The sequence below is a fragment of the Trichomycterus rosablanca genome, chromosome 22 (genome assembly GCF_030014385.1).
Source record: "Trichomycterus rosablanca isolate fTriRos1 chromosome 22, fTriRos1.hap1, whole genome shotgun sequence".
In the NCBI taxonomy this organism is placed as follows: Eukaryota; Metazoa; Chordata; class Actinopteri; order Siluriformes; family Trichomycteridae; genus Trichomycterus; species Trichomycterus rosablanca.
Window position 1 is genome coordinate 3,312,052 of NC_086009.1, and position 17,931 is coordinate 3,329,982.

At 42.5% G+C, this 17,931-nt stretch overlaps 1 protein-coding gene across 4 annotated transcripts in view; it reads right to left on the reverse strand.

Moving 5' to 3' along the window:
• The window catches only part of srcin1a (SRC kinase signaling inhibitor 1a), a 52,043-nt gene that overhangs the window by 20,274 nt on the left and 13,838 nt on the right, over positions 1-17,931 (reverse strand). For 3 of the 4 annotated variants that reach the window (XM_063018972.1, XM_063018969.1, XM_063018970.1), the window contains 6 exons: positions 17,545-17,571; positions 12,221-12,416; positions 9,179-9,474; positions 3,372-4,102; positions 3,102-3,194; positions 423-463 (listed from right to left, as the gene is read on the reverse strand). In XM_063018972.1, coding sequence (XP_062875042.1) covers positions 423-463; positions 3,102-3,194; positions 3,372-4,102; positions 9,179-9,474; positions 12,221-12,416; positions 17,545-17,571 — 1,384 coding nt within the window. The remainder of the gene's footprint in view (positions 1-422; positions 464-3,101; positions 3,195-3,371; positions 4,103-9,178; positions 9,475-12,220; positions 12,417-17,544; positions 17,572-17,931) is intronic. The other variant, XM_063018971.1, reaches the window with a different exon arrangement.

Genomic DNA, 17,931 nt, shown 5'->3' on the forward strand with positions numbered 1-17,931 from the left:
ATTATTATTTTTCTTTGCGACCCAATTGTTTCGGCTCACGGTTTGAAAAATCCTGCATTAGGTGACACCAATCACTTCTACACTCTTTAATAGATAGAGCTACAGTATCAGACTTCAGTTTGGGGATGACCCTTTCTTTGTTCTTGACCACCACTAACCAGAGGTCATTTGGGTGCTGGACCTTCCCCAGCACTGCAGTGGCACATAGTAGTGTGTTTTTATGGTATGTGTTAGATTAGATGCACCAGTATTGCAGGGTTTTTCTCAGTGTCAGTACTGGGAGGAGATAGATAGATCGAAAGGTAGATAGGTAGGTAATTAGGTAGATAGATATATAGGTAGGTAGGTAGGTAGGTAGACAGACAGACAGACAGACAGATAGAGTTGAGTGTAAGTTGTAAGGGAAGGAAGACTGTACTCACTTCCTGTGGCTGAGCCGTCGCTGGTGGACTCCGTCTTCTCGCTGGAAGAGAAAGGGAAGGGCCGTGAGAAGTCGGCCCCTGGGTCCCGAGGGCAGCCCGCCATCATGCAGAGCCGCAGGAGGCCGCATCTGAGGATCACACAGGCGTGATACTCCCACAGCCCGATACGGACCGCCGAACGCACAAGCTCACCCTGAACTACACGGCTAACGCTCTGGTATAACAGCATTACTGTAGCATCCACAGCGACCGAACACTAGCAAAGTTCCAATGTAGCTCGCAAACTAGTAAACTTGGCTGCTTATTTGAAGAAGTACAATTACAATAGACAAAAGCTAAAATATCTGACCTTAGGCTGTTAAACTTTGTAGTGATTAAACTGAAATAGCTCCACTACAAAATAATCCTCTACAAAAATATGAAATCATTTATTAAAATTATTAATTATTAATAAATCAATACATCTAAAAAACTGGCAACTCTTGTATGGTACATGCGCACAATATGGCCAAAAGTATGTAGACACCCCACCATGACCTTGCTGGTTGTCCCAATTTCAAAACAACACTAATATATAGTTGCCCTTCCTTTTTGTGCCCATTTGGTTCACAAGCATTGATAAGGACAGGTACTGATGTTGGGTGAGAAGGCCAGGCTCACGGTTGACATTCCAATTGATTCCAGATGTGTTTAATAAGGTTGGATTCACAAACGTCACTGTTGCCACACGTCTGAGGCATTGAAGTACTTAACCATCAGTTGTAGCCTAGTGTTTAAAGTACTGGACTAGTAATCAGAAGGTTGCTGGTTCAAGCCCCACCACTGCCAGGTTGCCACTGTTGGGCCATTGAGCAAGGCCCTTAACCCTCAATTGCTTAGACTGTATACTGTTACAGTACTTTAAGTCGCTTTGAATAAAAGTGTCTGCTAAATGCCGAAAATGTAAATGAAACCACTTATCCAAGTGTGGAAGGCACACAGTAACTCCCTGGATGGGGTGCCAGTCCATCGCAGGGCAGACACACATACACACACACACCCACACACACACCCGTTCATCTATAGGGCAATTCAGTGTCTCCAATTAACCTGACCGCACAAAAAGGACCCGGACCGCCCCGCCTGGGGATCGAACCCATGACCTTCTTGCTGTGAGGCGACAGTGCTACCCACCGAGCCACCGTGCCTTTATAACTTTACATAATTTATTTTATTCATGTTAGCAGTGGGTGTGGCTGAAACCCCTGAGCTCAATAATAAGTGTGTCCACATCATTTTGGCCATAAAGTGTTTGTGTTCTATTTTGATTTTGAATGATTCATTAAATAAAAAACGTTCTTCTCGGTGAACCTGAATCTGTGTGGTCTCAATGTCGATGCAGAACTGATGCTGATGCTAATGCAGATGTGCACAATGACTCCCTATGAAAACAGATATACCAGAATGAAAGCAGGAGGACGACGGCACCGAAGCAGCGAAACACTCCACAGATTACGGGCCGCGAGCGCGCACACGACGCACGAGCGTCCGCGCTCAGGAAGTGAAGACGCGTCTGCAGACTGAGCTCAACACAACACGACAATGAGAACAGCTGGTGGTTTGTAGTTACACACACGAGAGCAGAGCATAAACAATCAAATACAAGCTTTATGTCACGGTTATGAACAGGGCACAGCGGTGCATGTAAAAGCGTGTGATGTTTGTTAAATGGATGAATGATTTTTATGATTTATAATGAGCATCAGAAAATTTTACATTTAGCTTACAAAAACCAAAGTGTGACTGAGGCTGTAATATACACCGATCAGCCATAACATTAAAACCACCTCCTTGTTTCTACACTCACTGTCCATTTTATCAGCTCCACTTACCGCATAGAAGCACTTTGTAGTTCTACAATTACTGACTGTAGTCCTTCTGTTTCTCTGCATGCTTTGTTACCCCCCTTTCATGCTGTTCTTCAATGGTCAGGACCCCCACAGGACCACCACAGAGCAGGTATTATTTAGGTGGTGGATGATCAGCACTCTCAGCACTGCAGTGACACTGACCTGGTGGTGGTGTGTTAGTGTGTGTTGTGCTGGTATGAGTCTATCAGGCACAGCAATGCTGCTGGAGTTTTAAACACCTCACTGTCACTGCTGGACTGAGAATAGTCCACCAACCAAAATATATCCAGCCAACAGTGCCCCGTGGGCAGCGTCCTGTGACCACTGATGAAGGTCTAGAAGATGACCAACTCAAACAGTAGAGTGGACAGTGAGTGAACCCGGTATTTAAAAACTCCAGCAGCGCTGCTGTGTCTGATCCAGTCATACCAGCACAACACACACTAACACAAGAATGATCCAACACCTAAATAATACCTGCTCTGTGGTGGTCCTGACCATTGAAGAACAGGGTGAAAGCAGGTTAAAACAGTATGTGAAAAAACACATGGATGACAGTCAGTAATTGTAGAACTACAAAGTGCTTCTATATGGTAAGTGGAGCTGATAAAATGGACAGTGAGTGAAGAAACAAGGAGGTGGTCATGATGTTATAGCTGATCAGTGTATGTGTGGTAAATAAAGATCAGGTTGAAAACACTGGAGTACACCTTAACAAATACGTATGTAACTGGCGTGTGTGTGTGTGTGTGTGTGTGTGTGTGTGTGTGTGTGTGTGTGTGGGACTTACGTGCTGTCACTGTCTGGTGCTCGGGTTAGGACACTCTGTACCAGGCCTGTAAGGCTCGCTATCTGCTTTTCCATTGCCTCCATACGATCCCTGCTAATAGAGATAAACAATCAGAAAGCGCACATCCCACACACACACACACACACAGACACACACAGACACACACACACACAAACATAAAAGTCAGACATGTACATAGATACACAGACAGACAGACATTATTCACGTGGTGCACTGTAGAGGAATTTGCAGCAGCCAGCAGCTTCTTACCGTGTGTCCGTCTCATTCCCGAAGCCGGACATCGTTCTGCCTCCGTCTCCGCTCAGCGGCTCAGAACTGGAGCCCGGTCTCGATTTAGGGCTCTCCACGAACACAGACGAGGACGAGTCCTTCCTAAAGCTCTGTTTAACCGGTGAACTACGACTCAGCGTGCCAGAATATGAGTCGGACATCTTCTGCGGAGAGGAAGAAGACGACAGCCTGAAACCGGCGCCCAGTGTGGGGTAGGCGTCCGGGTACAGCGGGGCGCCTGGCTTATACAGCGGGTCGTCCAAATCACCCTGCAGGGCCACGGCTGAGTACGTGCTCAGAGAGCGCACCGAGCCACGCCGGTAGAGCCCTCCAGGTACCGGCATGCCCATCGGGTCCCCCATGGATGCGATGCTCAGACGATGCCCGTCAGGCACCAGGCTGTAGGGGTCAGCGTACAGGCTTTCGTTCTTTAACAGTGCATTCTTGGCGGCGACTTCCTCATCCGGTTTGACGTCGCGGCGCTCCAGGATGGCCGAGGGCGATGCGGTCATGCCCACTGTTCCGTGAGCCGGAGACCCGTGGTGTCCGTGATGCCCGTGCTGAGACCCAGCGAAGGACGGAGGACGACCACCGCTGTAGGAAAGACGGGAGCGGGCGGGGGACGAGGGCGAAGGGGAGGAGCCAGATGACGGGAGGGTGTTCAGGCGGCGGGTGGGTGACGACTCGCGTGATGCATACACCATCTCTCTCTGCCAAACATGATAAAATAAGGGAAATTAGTCGCTAAATAATAATGCTAGCACACTCTACCCTGGTCAAGCTGGCTAGAACTGCATCACAAACATGATAGTTTATGACCTGGTAGTTAATCAGACAGACTTAATTAATATAACATTCTAGTTTATATAAGTATACAGACTGATGTGGAACTGGATGAAAGCCCATGACTGGGAATCAACATGACTGCTCACATGACTGCTAACATACACTATAAGGACAAAAGTATTGGGACGCTCCTTTTTATATTTAAATTCAAGTGTTTCAGCTACAACAGTTGCCAACAGGTGTAATAAATCAGTTATATAAAGGAACAGGAACAGTTTAGGGAAGGCTCTTTCCTTTTCCAGCATGACTGTGCCCCTGTGCACAAAGCACGCTCTATAAAGACTCAGTTCAAATAAACTCCAGTGTCCTGCACAGAGCCCTGACCTTAGCCCCAATGAACAGCTCTGGAATCAATCTGAATCAACTGAGGCTTTCTTGACCAACATCAGTGCCCAGCCATACAAATGCTCTTTCAACAGAATAGGCACAAATTCCCACAGACATACTTTAAAGTCTTGCGAGAAGCCTTCTCAGAGCATAGCTGAAAAGATCACATAAAGGTCAATCTATTTTAACAGTGTTTGTATTTCCATACAAATGGGACGTCCAACAAGCTCATGGTCAGGTGTCCTAATACTTTTGGCTTTAAAGTGTTTATGTAAAGCAGCAACAGACTCAAATAATGGCTATAATCTACTTTTTATATACATTTACATTTTTAGCATTTAGCAGATGCCTTTTATCCAAAGTGACTTACAGTACTGTGACAGTAAACAGTCTGAACAATGGGCTTGTTAAGTCTGACGTCACACGTGACGTTCGGACCATTTCCGGGTCCAAACGCAAACAACTATGATATGATAAGATAAGATAAGGCTGAACCTCTGAACCTTTTTATATATATTGTAAAAGCAATATTGCACTAATTGTAATTTTCTATGTTTATTGTCATAAATATTTCCTGTTTGGTTAAATAATACTTATTTGAAGTGGAGACTTGGTATTTTAACTATTGATAATTTTTCCTGGTAATCAATGTATGCTGTTATTCATTAGTCCTCTTTGGTTAGCCCTTAAGAGGGCAGAATTGTATTGGCTCTATATACGGAAAATATATATAAAATATACGGAAAGAAAGAGGACGCGGAGCAATAGATTTTTTACCGTAGTTTTGTTTGTTATACGCCAATTGCGAACATATTGAGTTTTTATTTTGTTTTTATAAGAAACTTGGATTAATGGATAAGCCAATTTAAGAAGAAAGTTAAAATAAATAATGTTTGTGGAAAACTTATGGAACTCTGTGTCGCTGTCATTGGAAATTGGGTTTACAAAATTGGGTTTACATAAACTTCTAGTCCTTCTCAATAGCGATCTGGACGAGAAAAGGTCTTTTATATATATATATATATATATATATATATATATATATATATATATATATATATATATATATATATATATATATATATATGTGAAATTAAATAATGACATGAACTAGTGTACTGCACATCTTGTCTATATATATATATATATATATATATATATATATATATATATATATATATATATATATATATATATATATATATATATATATATATATAGACAAGATGTGCAGTACACTAGTTCATGTCATTATTTAATTTCATGTCAACTCATCAAGAGGTAAGCGGTCATATTTTTAATTCATTACATGAAAACTGACATTTCTGACTCTTTGGTTTTACTTTTAATCAGTAAAGCTTATAGCTTATAAAAATCAAAAATCCAGGATATCACATGTAAATTATATGAACATATTACATGTAAATTAAAAACAGCTTGAAACACGTGTAATGAATATACAATTTGACAGTTTACATTAAATTATGAACAAAAATATTACTTCATGATATCTAATTGCAAGAAAAGCGGTAGAAAGACAGTTGGGTAGTTTTTTTCCGACTCGGACACAGCACTGTGGTATATTGAAAATACGAGGGGTCTCAGCCAACTTGGACCCGGATGTGACGTTTCATAAGGTCGACACGTCACGATTTAACAAGCGGATTGAGGGTTAAGGGCTTTGCTCAATGGCCCAACAGCAGCAACCTGGCAGTGGTGGGGCTTGAACCAGTAACCTTCTGATTTCTAGTCCACCACCTTAACCACTAGGGTACGACTTGCCTGGGTGTTAAAAGAAAAGTGGTGGAACAGTGTTTAACAGTAATTTTATGTATCTACATGGGGAAGATAAATAAACATACACAAATGACATGAGACAAACGTTCATGATCATTATAAATCTTTAAGTCTTTAAAAACAGGTACATATCTGAAATGTAATCAACCTGTCTGGAAGGAAATGCAAGAGCATGTTTCCACACACTGTGACTGTGTCTGGGGGGGAAGTTTTATGATGAGGAGTTATAATTAAGAGTTATGATGATGATTCGGCTGGGTGCATCATGAAGGGCATGAGGTGGAGAAACTGTGCCAAATTAGGTATCCAGACCAGAATGATCCAAAGCCTGGATATATAGGAGAGGCCGAAAGAACTGATAAAACTATGGATCTGATCAAATTACAAAGCACCTACAATCTCAAAAATGGATTTGGTCCATTTTCCTTCTATAATAACAGTGATATACACAAATGACAATATGATACTACTAATTTAAGGGGGGAGGCACGGTGGCTCGGTGGATAGCACTGTCACCTAACAGCAAGAAGGTCCTGGGTTCGATCCCCAGGCGGGGCGGTCCGGGTCCTTTCTGTGCTGAGTTTGCATGTTCTCCCTGTGCCTGTGTGGGTTTCCTCCGGGAGCTCCGGTTTCCTCCCACAGTCCAAAAACATGCAGTCAGGTTAATTGGAGACACTAAATTGCCCTATAAGTGAATGGGTGTGTGTGTGTGTGTGTGTGTGTGTCTGCCCTGCGATGGACTGGCGTCCCGTCCAGGGTGTTACTGTGTGCCTTGCGCCCATTGAAAAGCTGGGATAGGCTCAAGCACCCCCCTGCGACCCTAATTTGATAAGCGGTTAAGACAGTGAGTGAGTGAGTTATTCAGCTCCTGTTATTCAGTAAGGTCCATCATCGGTTTGTGTTAATAAATCACAGTAGTGACTTTGTTTCCCAGGAAACTGCCAAAATTATATAGTGGTCATGAATAATATCACATCAGTCTAACCTGAGAAAAGATCCACATTCATTTATCTGTGATGAGAAAACAGTGAAAGAAACAGCAGAGAGGACGAGTCAGGCCCGATACAAACACCAAACCCACAGGCTAAGGCTGCGACTGAGAAACGGCACCAGATTACAGTATTCATGCGGTGAATAGAGCTCCAGACTTTCTGCTTCCTACCTTTTATCTGTTCATTCATCAGGAGGTAATTTGACTCTAGAGAGCTTCTTTCACTCCACTGAGAGCTTTTACTAAGCCCAGATCACGTTACTGCCCTAATATTGCAAAACATAAAGCCGGGATTTGGAAACTATCCTCCTAGGTGTCCACTTGTGTCTCCTCCCATAAACAGGATTAGATTGTCACTAGATTTAATTATATATTTTCTTCCATTACCTGCTTCAGATTTCCGTCTGTTAACTCATCCAGCCGTTTTCAAGATATCTACTACAGTTGCATTCTACGAGCATCAACCTCCATTCCCAATCAACCCTTGGGATATAACAGCAACCACCTATGATGCTATAGCAACCATATAAATACAATACCAAAACTACCAAACCACTGGGATGGCATAGCAACCCTCTAAAATACAAACGTACAGACCTAGCAACAATCTAGCAACCACCTGGCAACACTCTAGAAATCATGTGGGATAAGGCGACGCCGTCCCGGCAACATTAACCGCCTGTGATACTATAGCAGACAACTAGCAACATCTTAAAAATAATGTCAATACCATAGTAACCCTCTAGCAATCATGACAATTTGTGATGTCCAGAGTTACCACAAAATTAAGACTTTTAAAATATTTTCATCCTGGAAGTGGTCTTAAAAATATCTCTTCAATTCCACTGTCACAAAGGAACCCAGACAAACATCTAAAGCACTGCAGGTCTTGTGTGCAGACTTTGTCCACCACTTATTTTCAGCCCTTTGAGTGCATCAGGAGAATCCCCAGGCATGAAGGACGTTTCAGGCTTCATTTCCGTCATGATCGTTTTTATTGATTATCACTAAGATGAAGAAGAGATTGCCTGGGGATCTTAACTTTAATGCTACGCTTGTAGTGCAATAAAAGTTAAAGACACACGCTGGAATGACACTGGTCAGTAGTAAAAAAAACACACAAGCTCTAATAAATCTGTCTTCTTAGCAAAACTTGTCCCCTGCTGATAGTCTATTAATCTCGATGTTACCTGACACTCCCAGAAACACTTTATATACTGAAACTACAAAATGCAACCAATACAGTTACACCTGTGTACAGCCAAATGTATTTGGACACCTAAATAAGGGCTTGTTAGACAACTGATTGCAAAACCCATTTCATGACCCTTACGTGTTTACAAACCTTGATTTCCCAAACAACTGGGCACATGTAATTATTTTATATAACTTATTAATGATTGTATGATGGATGGATGGATGGATGGATAGGTAGATAGGTAGGTAGGTTGATGACAGATAGATACATAGATAGAAGGATGGACGGACGGACGGACGGACAGATAGATAGATGGTCGGATGGATGGACGGACGGACGGACGGACGGACGGACGGACGGACGGACAGACAGACAGACAGACAGACACATAGATAGATAGATAGATAGATAGATAGATAGATAGATAGATAGATAGATAGATAGATAGATAGACAGACAATGATGGAGCTACTAAAGAGGCAGCTGCTCCTGACGGCACATGGGCATGACGTCTTTGGTGGCATGACTTTCTAATTTCTTGTTAGTGATTATGACTGAATAAAGCTGATTTGAACTGGAGTCGTAATAACAGAAAACAATCCAAAAAAACACTAATAAAAGCCTTACCCGCAGGTCTCCGTTGGCCAGGTGTGCGGCCGCTGTGTAGGTACCATAGATGGGCTCCTTGCGGTAGATCTTGATGATGCTCCGGTCCTGGATGTCCCGCACGTCCTCCAGCTCGTAAAAGACGTTGCGCGCCTCGTCCTTGATCAGGATAGCTGTGTTGGGGGATTTGAGCATGCTGGCGGTCAACTTTTGAGGGAACATGTGTACGATGAGCGCGTGCAGAGTCTCCATGCTGGTCAGCTCATGAGTGATGTGGACACGCCTGGTCTCATCACCAAACTGCAGGAACAGGACGCCTGAGAAACAGAGCAGAAGTGACTGGGATTACAGAGCAATCAGGGGAGAGAGATAAACCGGCTGTTTGGAGGAGAAATCGAACTGAGAGACGGGAGAGGGGGTGATGGATGTTTCGTTACGAAGAGAAAGGACTGAAGACAATTTGCAGATTAGGAAAGAAATCAAAGAGAATATATAAAGACAGGACTGGAGTAAGTGGTGAGGATAGACGTGTTAATCAAGTAGTTTGTTTAGGTAGTTTGTCCATTCTGTGCAGGTTGGCATAGCAAGCTTAGACGCCACCATCCACAGGACAACAGCAATATACACCAATAGGCCATAAAATTAAAACCACCTCCTACTTTCTACTCTCACTGTCCATTTTATCAGCTCCACTTACCATATAGAAGCACTTTGTAGTTCTACAATTACTGACTGTAGTCCATCTGTTTCTCTGCATGCTTTGTACGCCCCCTTTCATGCTGTTCTTCAATGGTCAGGACCCCCACAGGACCACCACAGAGCAGGTATTATTTAGGTAGTGGATCAGTGTGTTAGTGTGTGTTGTGCTTGTATGAGTGGATCAGACACAGCAGCACTGATGGAGTTTTTAAACACCTCACTGTCACTGCTGGACTGAGAATAGTCCACCAACCAAAAACATCCAGCTAACAGTGCCCCGTGGGCAGCGTCCTGTGACCACTGATGAAGGTCTAGAAGATGACCGACTCAAACAGTAGCAATAGATGAGCGATCGTCTCTGACTTTACATCTACAAGGTGGACCGACTAGGTAGGAGTGTCTAATAGAGTGGACAGTGAGTGGACACGGTATTTAAAAACTCCAGCAGCGCTGCTGTGTCTGATCCCCTCATACCAGCACAACACACACTAACACACCACCACCATGTCAGTGTCACTGCAGTGCTGAGAATGATCCAACACCCAAATAATACCTGCTCTGTAGTGGTCCTTTGGGGGTCCTGACCATTGAAGAACAGCATGAAAGGGGGCTAACAAGGCATGTAGAGAAACAGATGGACTACAGTCAGTAATTGTAGAACTACAAAGTGCTTCTATATGGTAAGTGGAGCTGATAAAATGGACAGTGAGTGTAGAAACCAGGAGGTGGTTTTAATGTTATGGCTGATCGGGGTTTGTCAACACATCCCTGGGAACACAGAGCTGACATCAATGTACCATCACATGCTAGTTGCTAGGAAACAAACGACTAGCCTAGCACAAGCTAGCACAGCATAGGGCAATAATTTAAACCTGAAGCGCTCTAAATCATCCATCGCTGCTCATATGAAACGCTGTTAACAAGAGCATCGGGTGATTCATGTCGTACACAACCAGAGCCTGAATAGAGACGACATGTAAATCTATCATGCTGTTAACAAGAGTACAATACACTCGTACAATTAAAGCGGAAAGCAGTTAGCGGCTAACACCACAGCGCAGGGTTAGCTATGCTAATAGCTATGCAATCAGGGGAATATCTTCAGTGTGAAGAGTGTGTACAGATGATAAAAGAAACAACGACATGATATAAATTTACTGTGAATCCAATTAAGACGTCAAATATCGGTGACATCTCACCACAGACTAAGAGTGGTGTGTTTCTGGACATGTGTGATGTCTGGACACGCTGACCCCCTCGTCAAAGAGGACCAATTTTACACCCAACTGGAGACGTCAGATCACTCTCTACTCAGACAAATTTCCCATCATCCTACACTCCCGAGAAAAGGGCGTGTCTAAATTCTTAGATTCCTTAAAATGCTCCTACTGAGGCGCCTTAATTCTGAGTGATAATCTGACTGAATAACGAGGGAGTGTCCGATGCTTCCTTAGTGCTGAAGGCAATCCCAGCATTCAGTGCGGCACAACTTTTCTCTCAAAATATTACAAATATGCGGGACGAATTGTAAATAAATTCTCATAGATTTTTAATGTGTGTAAAGGTACACAAGTGTCATTAATTTGTCAAGTTTGGCTCGTCAGGGACAGTTTAAACGTTTTCGGTACATAAAGAGATACGTTAGCTGGCTGGTTGTGCCGCCTCAGCCCGTTGGTTTTAGTGGTTTAGGTGCTGGACTAGTAATCATAAGGTTCTTGGTTCAAGACCTACCAGCATCAAGTTGCCACTGTTGGGCTCCTGACCAAGACCCTTAAGCCTGAATTGTTTAAACTGTCTTCAGTCAAAATTGTAAGTTGCTTTGGATAAAAGCGTCCGCTTAATGCCACAAATGTTCATTTTTATGGGATTTTAGCTGGACCTGATGGATTAATGTCCGTGGCCGAAACAGCCTAGCGATTAGAAGGTGCACTTGTCAGTGAACTCTAAATGCTGGTCCCAAGCCTGGAAAGAAATAGGAGGGTCGCATCAGGAAGGACGTCCTGGGTAAAACCTGTGCCAAATCTGGTATGTGGACCAGATCCGCTGTGGCGACCCTTAAATACAGGAGCAGCAAAGAAAAATAATGAGTTCTATATGTACTTATGTATTACATTAAATATTAATATCTCAATTTATGTTGTGTAACTTGTTTGGGTGGCTGAGAATTTTCTTTACTTCGACCTAGAAACCGAGGAGCACAAGCTGCAGCATCATTGATTAGTCAGTGTGTGTAAGTAGGTGCACGGAGAAGCTTTGAAACTTAGTCCAGTAAAGATCAAGTACAAATCAATAAGTCTGTTAGCTGTCAGAGCAGATGTATGATGTGTTTGTGTGTGTGTGTGTGTGTGTGTGTCTCAGTCCTACCTGGAGAACGTAGCTTGTTTTGGCTGGCAGACCGAGACAGTGGCAGACTCTGGCGGAAGCGGTTCATGCGATTGAATCCCAGCGGCATGTCGGCCTCAGACATGGTCTCCAGAGACTCCGCCGAGGCGTAGGAGAGTTTGGAGGCCTGGTCGGCCAAGCCGGATTGAGTGGACTGGGAATGACGAGGACTGCGACTCTGTACGGGAGAGACACATTAGAGGATGTAAGGGTTAATCAAAGTAAAGTGACCTCACGCATATTTATTTATTACGTCATGTTTTATCCACTTTGGTTACACAAGGTTCATCAGTTCACACGTTTAATATCAAACTTAGTCATGGACAATTTAGTATCTCCAATTCACCTCACTTGCACGTTTCTGGACTGTTGGAGGAAACCGGAGCTCCCGGAGGAAACCCACACAGACACGGGGAGAACATGCAAACTCCACACAGAAAGGACCCAGACCGCCCCCACCTTGGAATCAAACTCTGGACCTTCTTGCTGTGCTGTGAGGTGACAGTGCTACCCACCAACAATAACCTACAATAAATACAAGGCCTGTAAAGTGAAGGGACGGGACCAACACAAGTGTGGTGTTGGACACTGTACTGAGTAAATATCAAGGCAGTTACATTGAAGTATCCTCCCCCCCACACACACACACACACACACACACACACATGACTATATCATCTGTCCTCCACACTCCTGGAACAACCTTTCACAAGATTTTGTTCTGTGTCTGTGGAAATTTGTGCCTAATCAGCCCAAAGATCCAAAATATCATACATAAGGTCTGGCTCTGGTGCTGGATGAGAAGCATGCTGAACATAATAATTAGGAGGGGTGTCCACATACCTTATATACATTTTTGTAAATACATACTTTTCCCTGTACAAGTATGCATATTAAGGGTACGTTTCAGTGCTGCTCAGATCTGCTGCTTCCCGGTGCAGCTTTCTTATATTTAAAACACAATAACTGTGTGCACGTGTCTGCTCATTGCCTCATGGTTTCATGTTAATAAACACAGCATAAGCACCTTAAAGCTGCAATAATATATACGGTGTTGTATGTAATATACTGAGCAGTAAAGCAAACTGCTGAAATGCTGCAGTTATTCAGCTTGTATATTAGGTTTTGTGTGCGGGGCTTCTTTAAAACAGTGTCTAATTTAAAGAAAATCTCCCTCAGTGAGGTAATTTAAGATAGTAAGATGGTAATTTGAATCCCACTGTGTCCGCCTGATCATTCTCATTTAAATATTACGGGTCACTCAGTTCGTTTGCTGTTTACTCAGTGAGATGGTTTTTACTGTGCCACTCGAGGACCCTGCCATTGTTTCTCATTTAATGTACTATATACACTAATCAGCCATAACATTAAAACCACCTCCTGGTTTCTACACTCACTGTCCATTTTATCAGCTCCACTTACCATATAGAAGCACTTTGTAGTTCTACAATTACTGACTGTAGTCCATCTGTTTCTCTACATGCCTTGTTAGCCCCCTTTCATGCTGTTCTTCAATGGTCAGGACCCCCAAAGGACCACTACAGAGCAGGTATTATTTGGGTGTTGGATCATTCTCAGCACTGCAGTGACACTGACATGGTGCTGGTGTGTTAGTGTGTGTTGTGCTGGTATGAGTGGATCAGACACAGCAGCGCTGATGGAGTTTTTAAACACCTCACTGTCACTGTTGGACTGAAAATAGTCCACCAACCAAAAATATCCAGGCAACAGCGCCCAATGGGCAGCGTCCTGTGACCACTGATGAAGGTCTAGAAGATGACCGACTCAAACAGCAGCAATAGATGAGCGATCGTCTCTGACTTTACATCTACAAGGTGGACCGACTAGGTAGATCTCATAGAGTGGACAGTGAGTGGACACGGTATTTAAAAATATAAATACCACTCATACCAGCACAACACACACTAACACACCACCACCATGTCAGTGTCATATGTCATATTATATCATATTTACCTGTATGATATTTATGACCCTTTTTACAAGGAGAAATCTCACCACAAATATTGTCAGACTGTTTGGGATTTCCCTCTCAGAAGCGTTTCTACTCTGTGAATATAAGAGCGTCTCCGGAGTGTTCTGCTCACTGAAGTCAGGCACGAAGCCCCCGAGCAGACGTGCTGTTTAAAAAGCAGCCTGCTCTCCTGGAACGCTGCACTGGGTGGAATTAAGCTCTCGTCAAATTATTTTCTGAATCTTGGCTCCTTTTTCCATGGAGGAAATGATTCATTAAAACTAAAAACCTTCACATCTTGGGGGTCAATATTTGTTTGGCTGCTTAGCCGTAATCTCTGTGGGATGGGATCAGACACACTCATTGACTTTTCTTATTAGATGAGTTCTTTATGACTCCTGTATTGCTCACAGCACTCACGTGTGGTTCATGCTAGGTAAATGCATCTTCTCGTGCACTGGTTACCAGCTAATTTAGCCCAACATCTGAACTGACAGACCTGGTTTATGGTCCTGACAGTGAGGACTTGCTCATGCATTTTGGGAGGACTTGCTTTTTATTTATTTTCCTCTAGCATTGAAAGTACATTGAGTCCTATTTCCACCTTGTACTCAGTGCTTTTAGGTCATGCCAGGGTGAAAACAATAATAAAAATAAATGAATGAATAAATAAATAAATAAATAAACAAATAAATAAATCTTATAGCTTAATACAGTAGACCTTTGACTTACGAACCGTTTACCATTCGAACTTTTTGGGTTACGAGCGATTTTTTTCAACTTAACGTACGAACAAATTTCGGATTACAAACCAAAATTTGCGAAACACGTGACGTCACGAACAAGTTGACTCCGACCGTCTCTCTCTCTATATATATATATACAGTGAGCGAACATTCGGACAGTGGACGATGTTTTCTTTATATTTTGTAAAATTCAATATTAAAATTGCCCTAAAGAATGTGCAGAGAAAGCGCAGTGGTGAGAAAAAGAAAAAATCTTTTACTATGTGTTGTTGTATAATTACTCCTGCCAGTAGCTGTCACTGTGTATCAGACAGCGGGGACAGTGAGTGAGAAGAAGGAAGTTGTCTCAGTAAAGTATTCTTTCTTTCGTGCAATTACACCTACAAAATACAACAAAATTGAAATAAAGAAGGAAATAATAGAGATAGATAGATAGATAGATAGATAGATAGATAGATAGATAGATAGATAGATAGATAGATAGATAGATAGATAGATAGATAGATAGATAGATAGATAGATACTTTATTAATCCCGAAGGAAATTAGATATGAGAGTTATTGTTGTTTCTGGTAGATACATTTTATATAAAAAAAAGTTTATGTACAGTACAGTACTACTGTGTATTATTGTTTATTGTTTAATACAGGAATGTCTATTCTATCATTTAAGATTTAAGGGAAAATATACTTGTATTTATAACAAAACAGACCATTTAAGACATTAGAGAGGTTAGGTAAGGGGGGGTTTGGGAGGTCTGGCACAGATTAATTCTATTTACATTATTTCTTATGGGAAAAATAGGTTTAACTAACGAACATTTTGACTTAAGAACAGCCCTTCAGAACCAATTTAATTCGAAAGTCAAGGGTCTACTGTACTCATATATTTTTTTATCAGAGACACAAAATGATTATGCCATGCCCGGGCTCTATTTCCACCCTGTACCTTGCTTTTAGGTGGTACCAGGATGAGGCAGATATTACTAACAAGCAAACGTAATAATAAATAAATATATGAGTAAATAAATAATAAAATAATTATATCTTATCAGAAAGACACAAGGATTTATTAAGGTAAAAACAAAGGATCCGTTTTGACTTCATGTTGTCTCTAAAATAGACAAACGAAGGTAAAATCAACATGTGGTGTCAGAACATAAAAGCAGATGAAAGAAGGCAGTGGGTTCTGAATGGATTCTGATCCAACAGCTGGCTTGTGGTTTTCATCTCAGTGCATCCTGGGAGCTCGTTATGAACGAGTGCAGTGGAGTGGTGCGGTAATGGAAATGTAGGAGTCTAGTCATTAAACACTTCTCAGCCTCGGAGGAGAGACGCGGCTGTAAACCGCACAATAACACGTCTTTTCTTCCTCATTAGCAAAAGCGTTTGTTCTGTCTGTCTGTACAAGGACGATGGACAAAAAGACGGAGACCGTGTGTGTGGCAAAGGCTAATCATCACTTAATAGTTTTTTTATACAAGAACTGTTAAAGTCTGTTTTTATATTTCGCTGTATTATTATTTTATGCATTAGAAGTGGGCAGCACGGTGGCTGATGCTGAACGAGAGAGCCTGCGATCAATATTTCATTTCGTCCCACGTTCATGTTCATTAGAGTTGAGGTCAGGGTCCGGTGCAGACCACTGGAGCTTCTCTACATCTAACTTGTCAAGTCACGTCTTTTAAGACTTTGTTTTGTGCACAAGGGCACAGCCATAATGAAACAAGACAGGGCCTTCCCCAAACTGCTGGCAGCAAGTTGGAAGCATATAATTGATCTGTTTCTCTGCATGCTGTTCTTCAATGGTCAGGACTCTCCCAGGACCACCACAGAGCAGGTATTATTTAGGTGGTGGATCATTCTCAGCACTGCAGTGACACTGACATGGTGGTGGTGTGTTAGTGTGTGTTGTGCTGGTATGAGTGGATAAGACACAGCAGCGCTGATGGAGTTTTTAAACACCTCACTGTCACTGCTGGACTGAGAATAGTCCACCAACTAAAAATATCCAGGCAACAGCGCCCCGTGGGCAGCGTCCTTTGACCACTGATGAAGGTCTAGAAGATGAACGACTCAAACAGCAGCAATAGATGAGCGATCGTCTCTGACTTTACATCTACAAGGTGGACCGACTAGGTAGATCTAATAGAGTGGACAGTGAGTGGACATGGTATTTAAAAACTCCAGCAGCACTGCTGTGTCTGATCCACTCATACCAGCACAACACACACTAACACACCACCACCATGTCAGTGTCACTGCAGCGCTGAGAATGATCCACCACCTAAATAATACCTGCTCTGTAGTGGTCCTGTGGGGGTCCTGACCATTGAAGAACAGCATGAAAGGGAGCTAACAAAGCATGTAGAGAAACAGATGGACTACACTCAGTAATTGTAGAACTACAAAGTGCTTCTGTATGGTAAGTGGAGCTGATAAAATGGACAGTGAGTGTAGAAACAAGGAGGTGGTTTTAATGTTATGGCTGATTGGTGTACATCTTAGGAAAGCGTCTGACAGGACAGTCTACATGCTTTTGGTTGTATAGTGCACACACACATACACACGTGACGGAGTACTGACCTTAAAACTCCAGTAGTTTGGCTGTTGCTGTGAATAGAAACGAGAGAGAGCAGTCAGACACTTCACACATTTTCTTCACACTGTAAAACATTTTCAGTAATTCAGACTCACTGACAGTGAACCTGATGAGAAACAGAATAGAGATGAAATGCAGAAGGACGTAGCTTTGAATAAATGAAAAGCTCATCTTTAACCGCACACTTCAAACGCTTATCCTTAAACAGCATGTGTTTAATATCATACAGTATAATGAGGCTCCGGTCTTGAACTTTCAGCTACGTATGAAAACACTTGACTGTTTCTGTACTGTAGTCAATCAGCGGAGCACAAAGAAGTAATTAAACACAACTCACTAAGTTCACACATTACATCTTACATAGTTTAGTA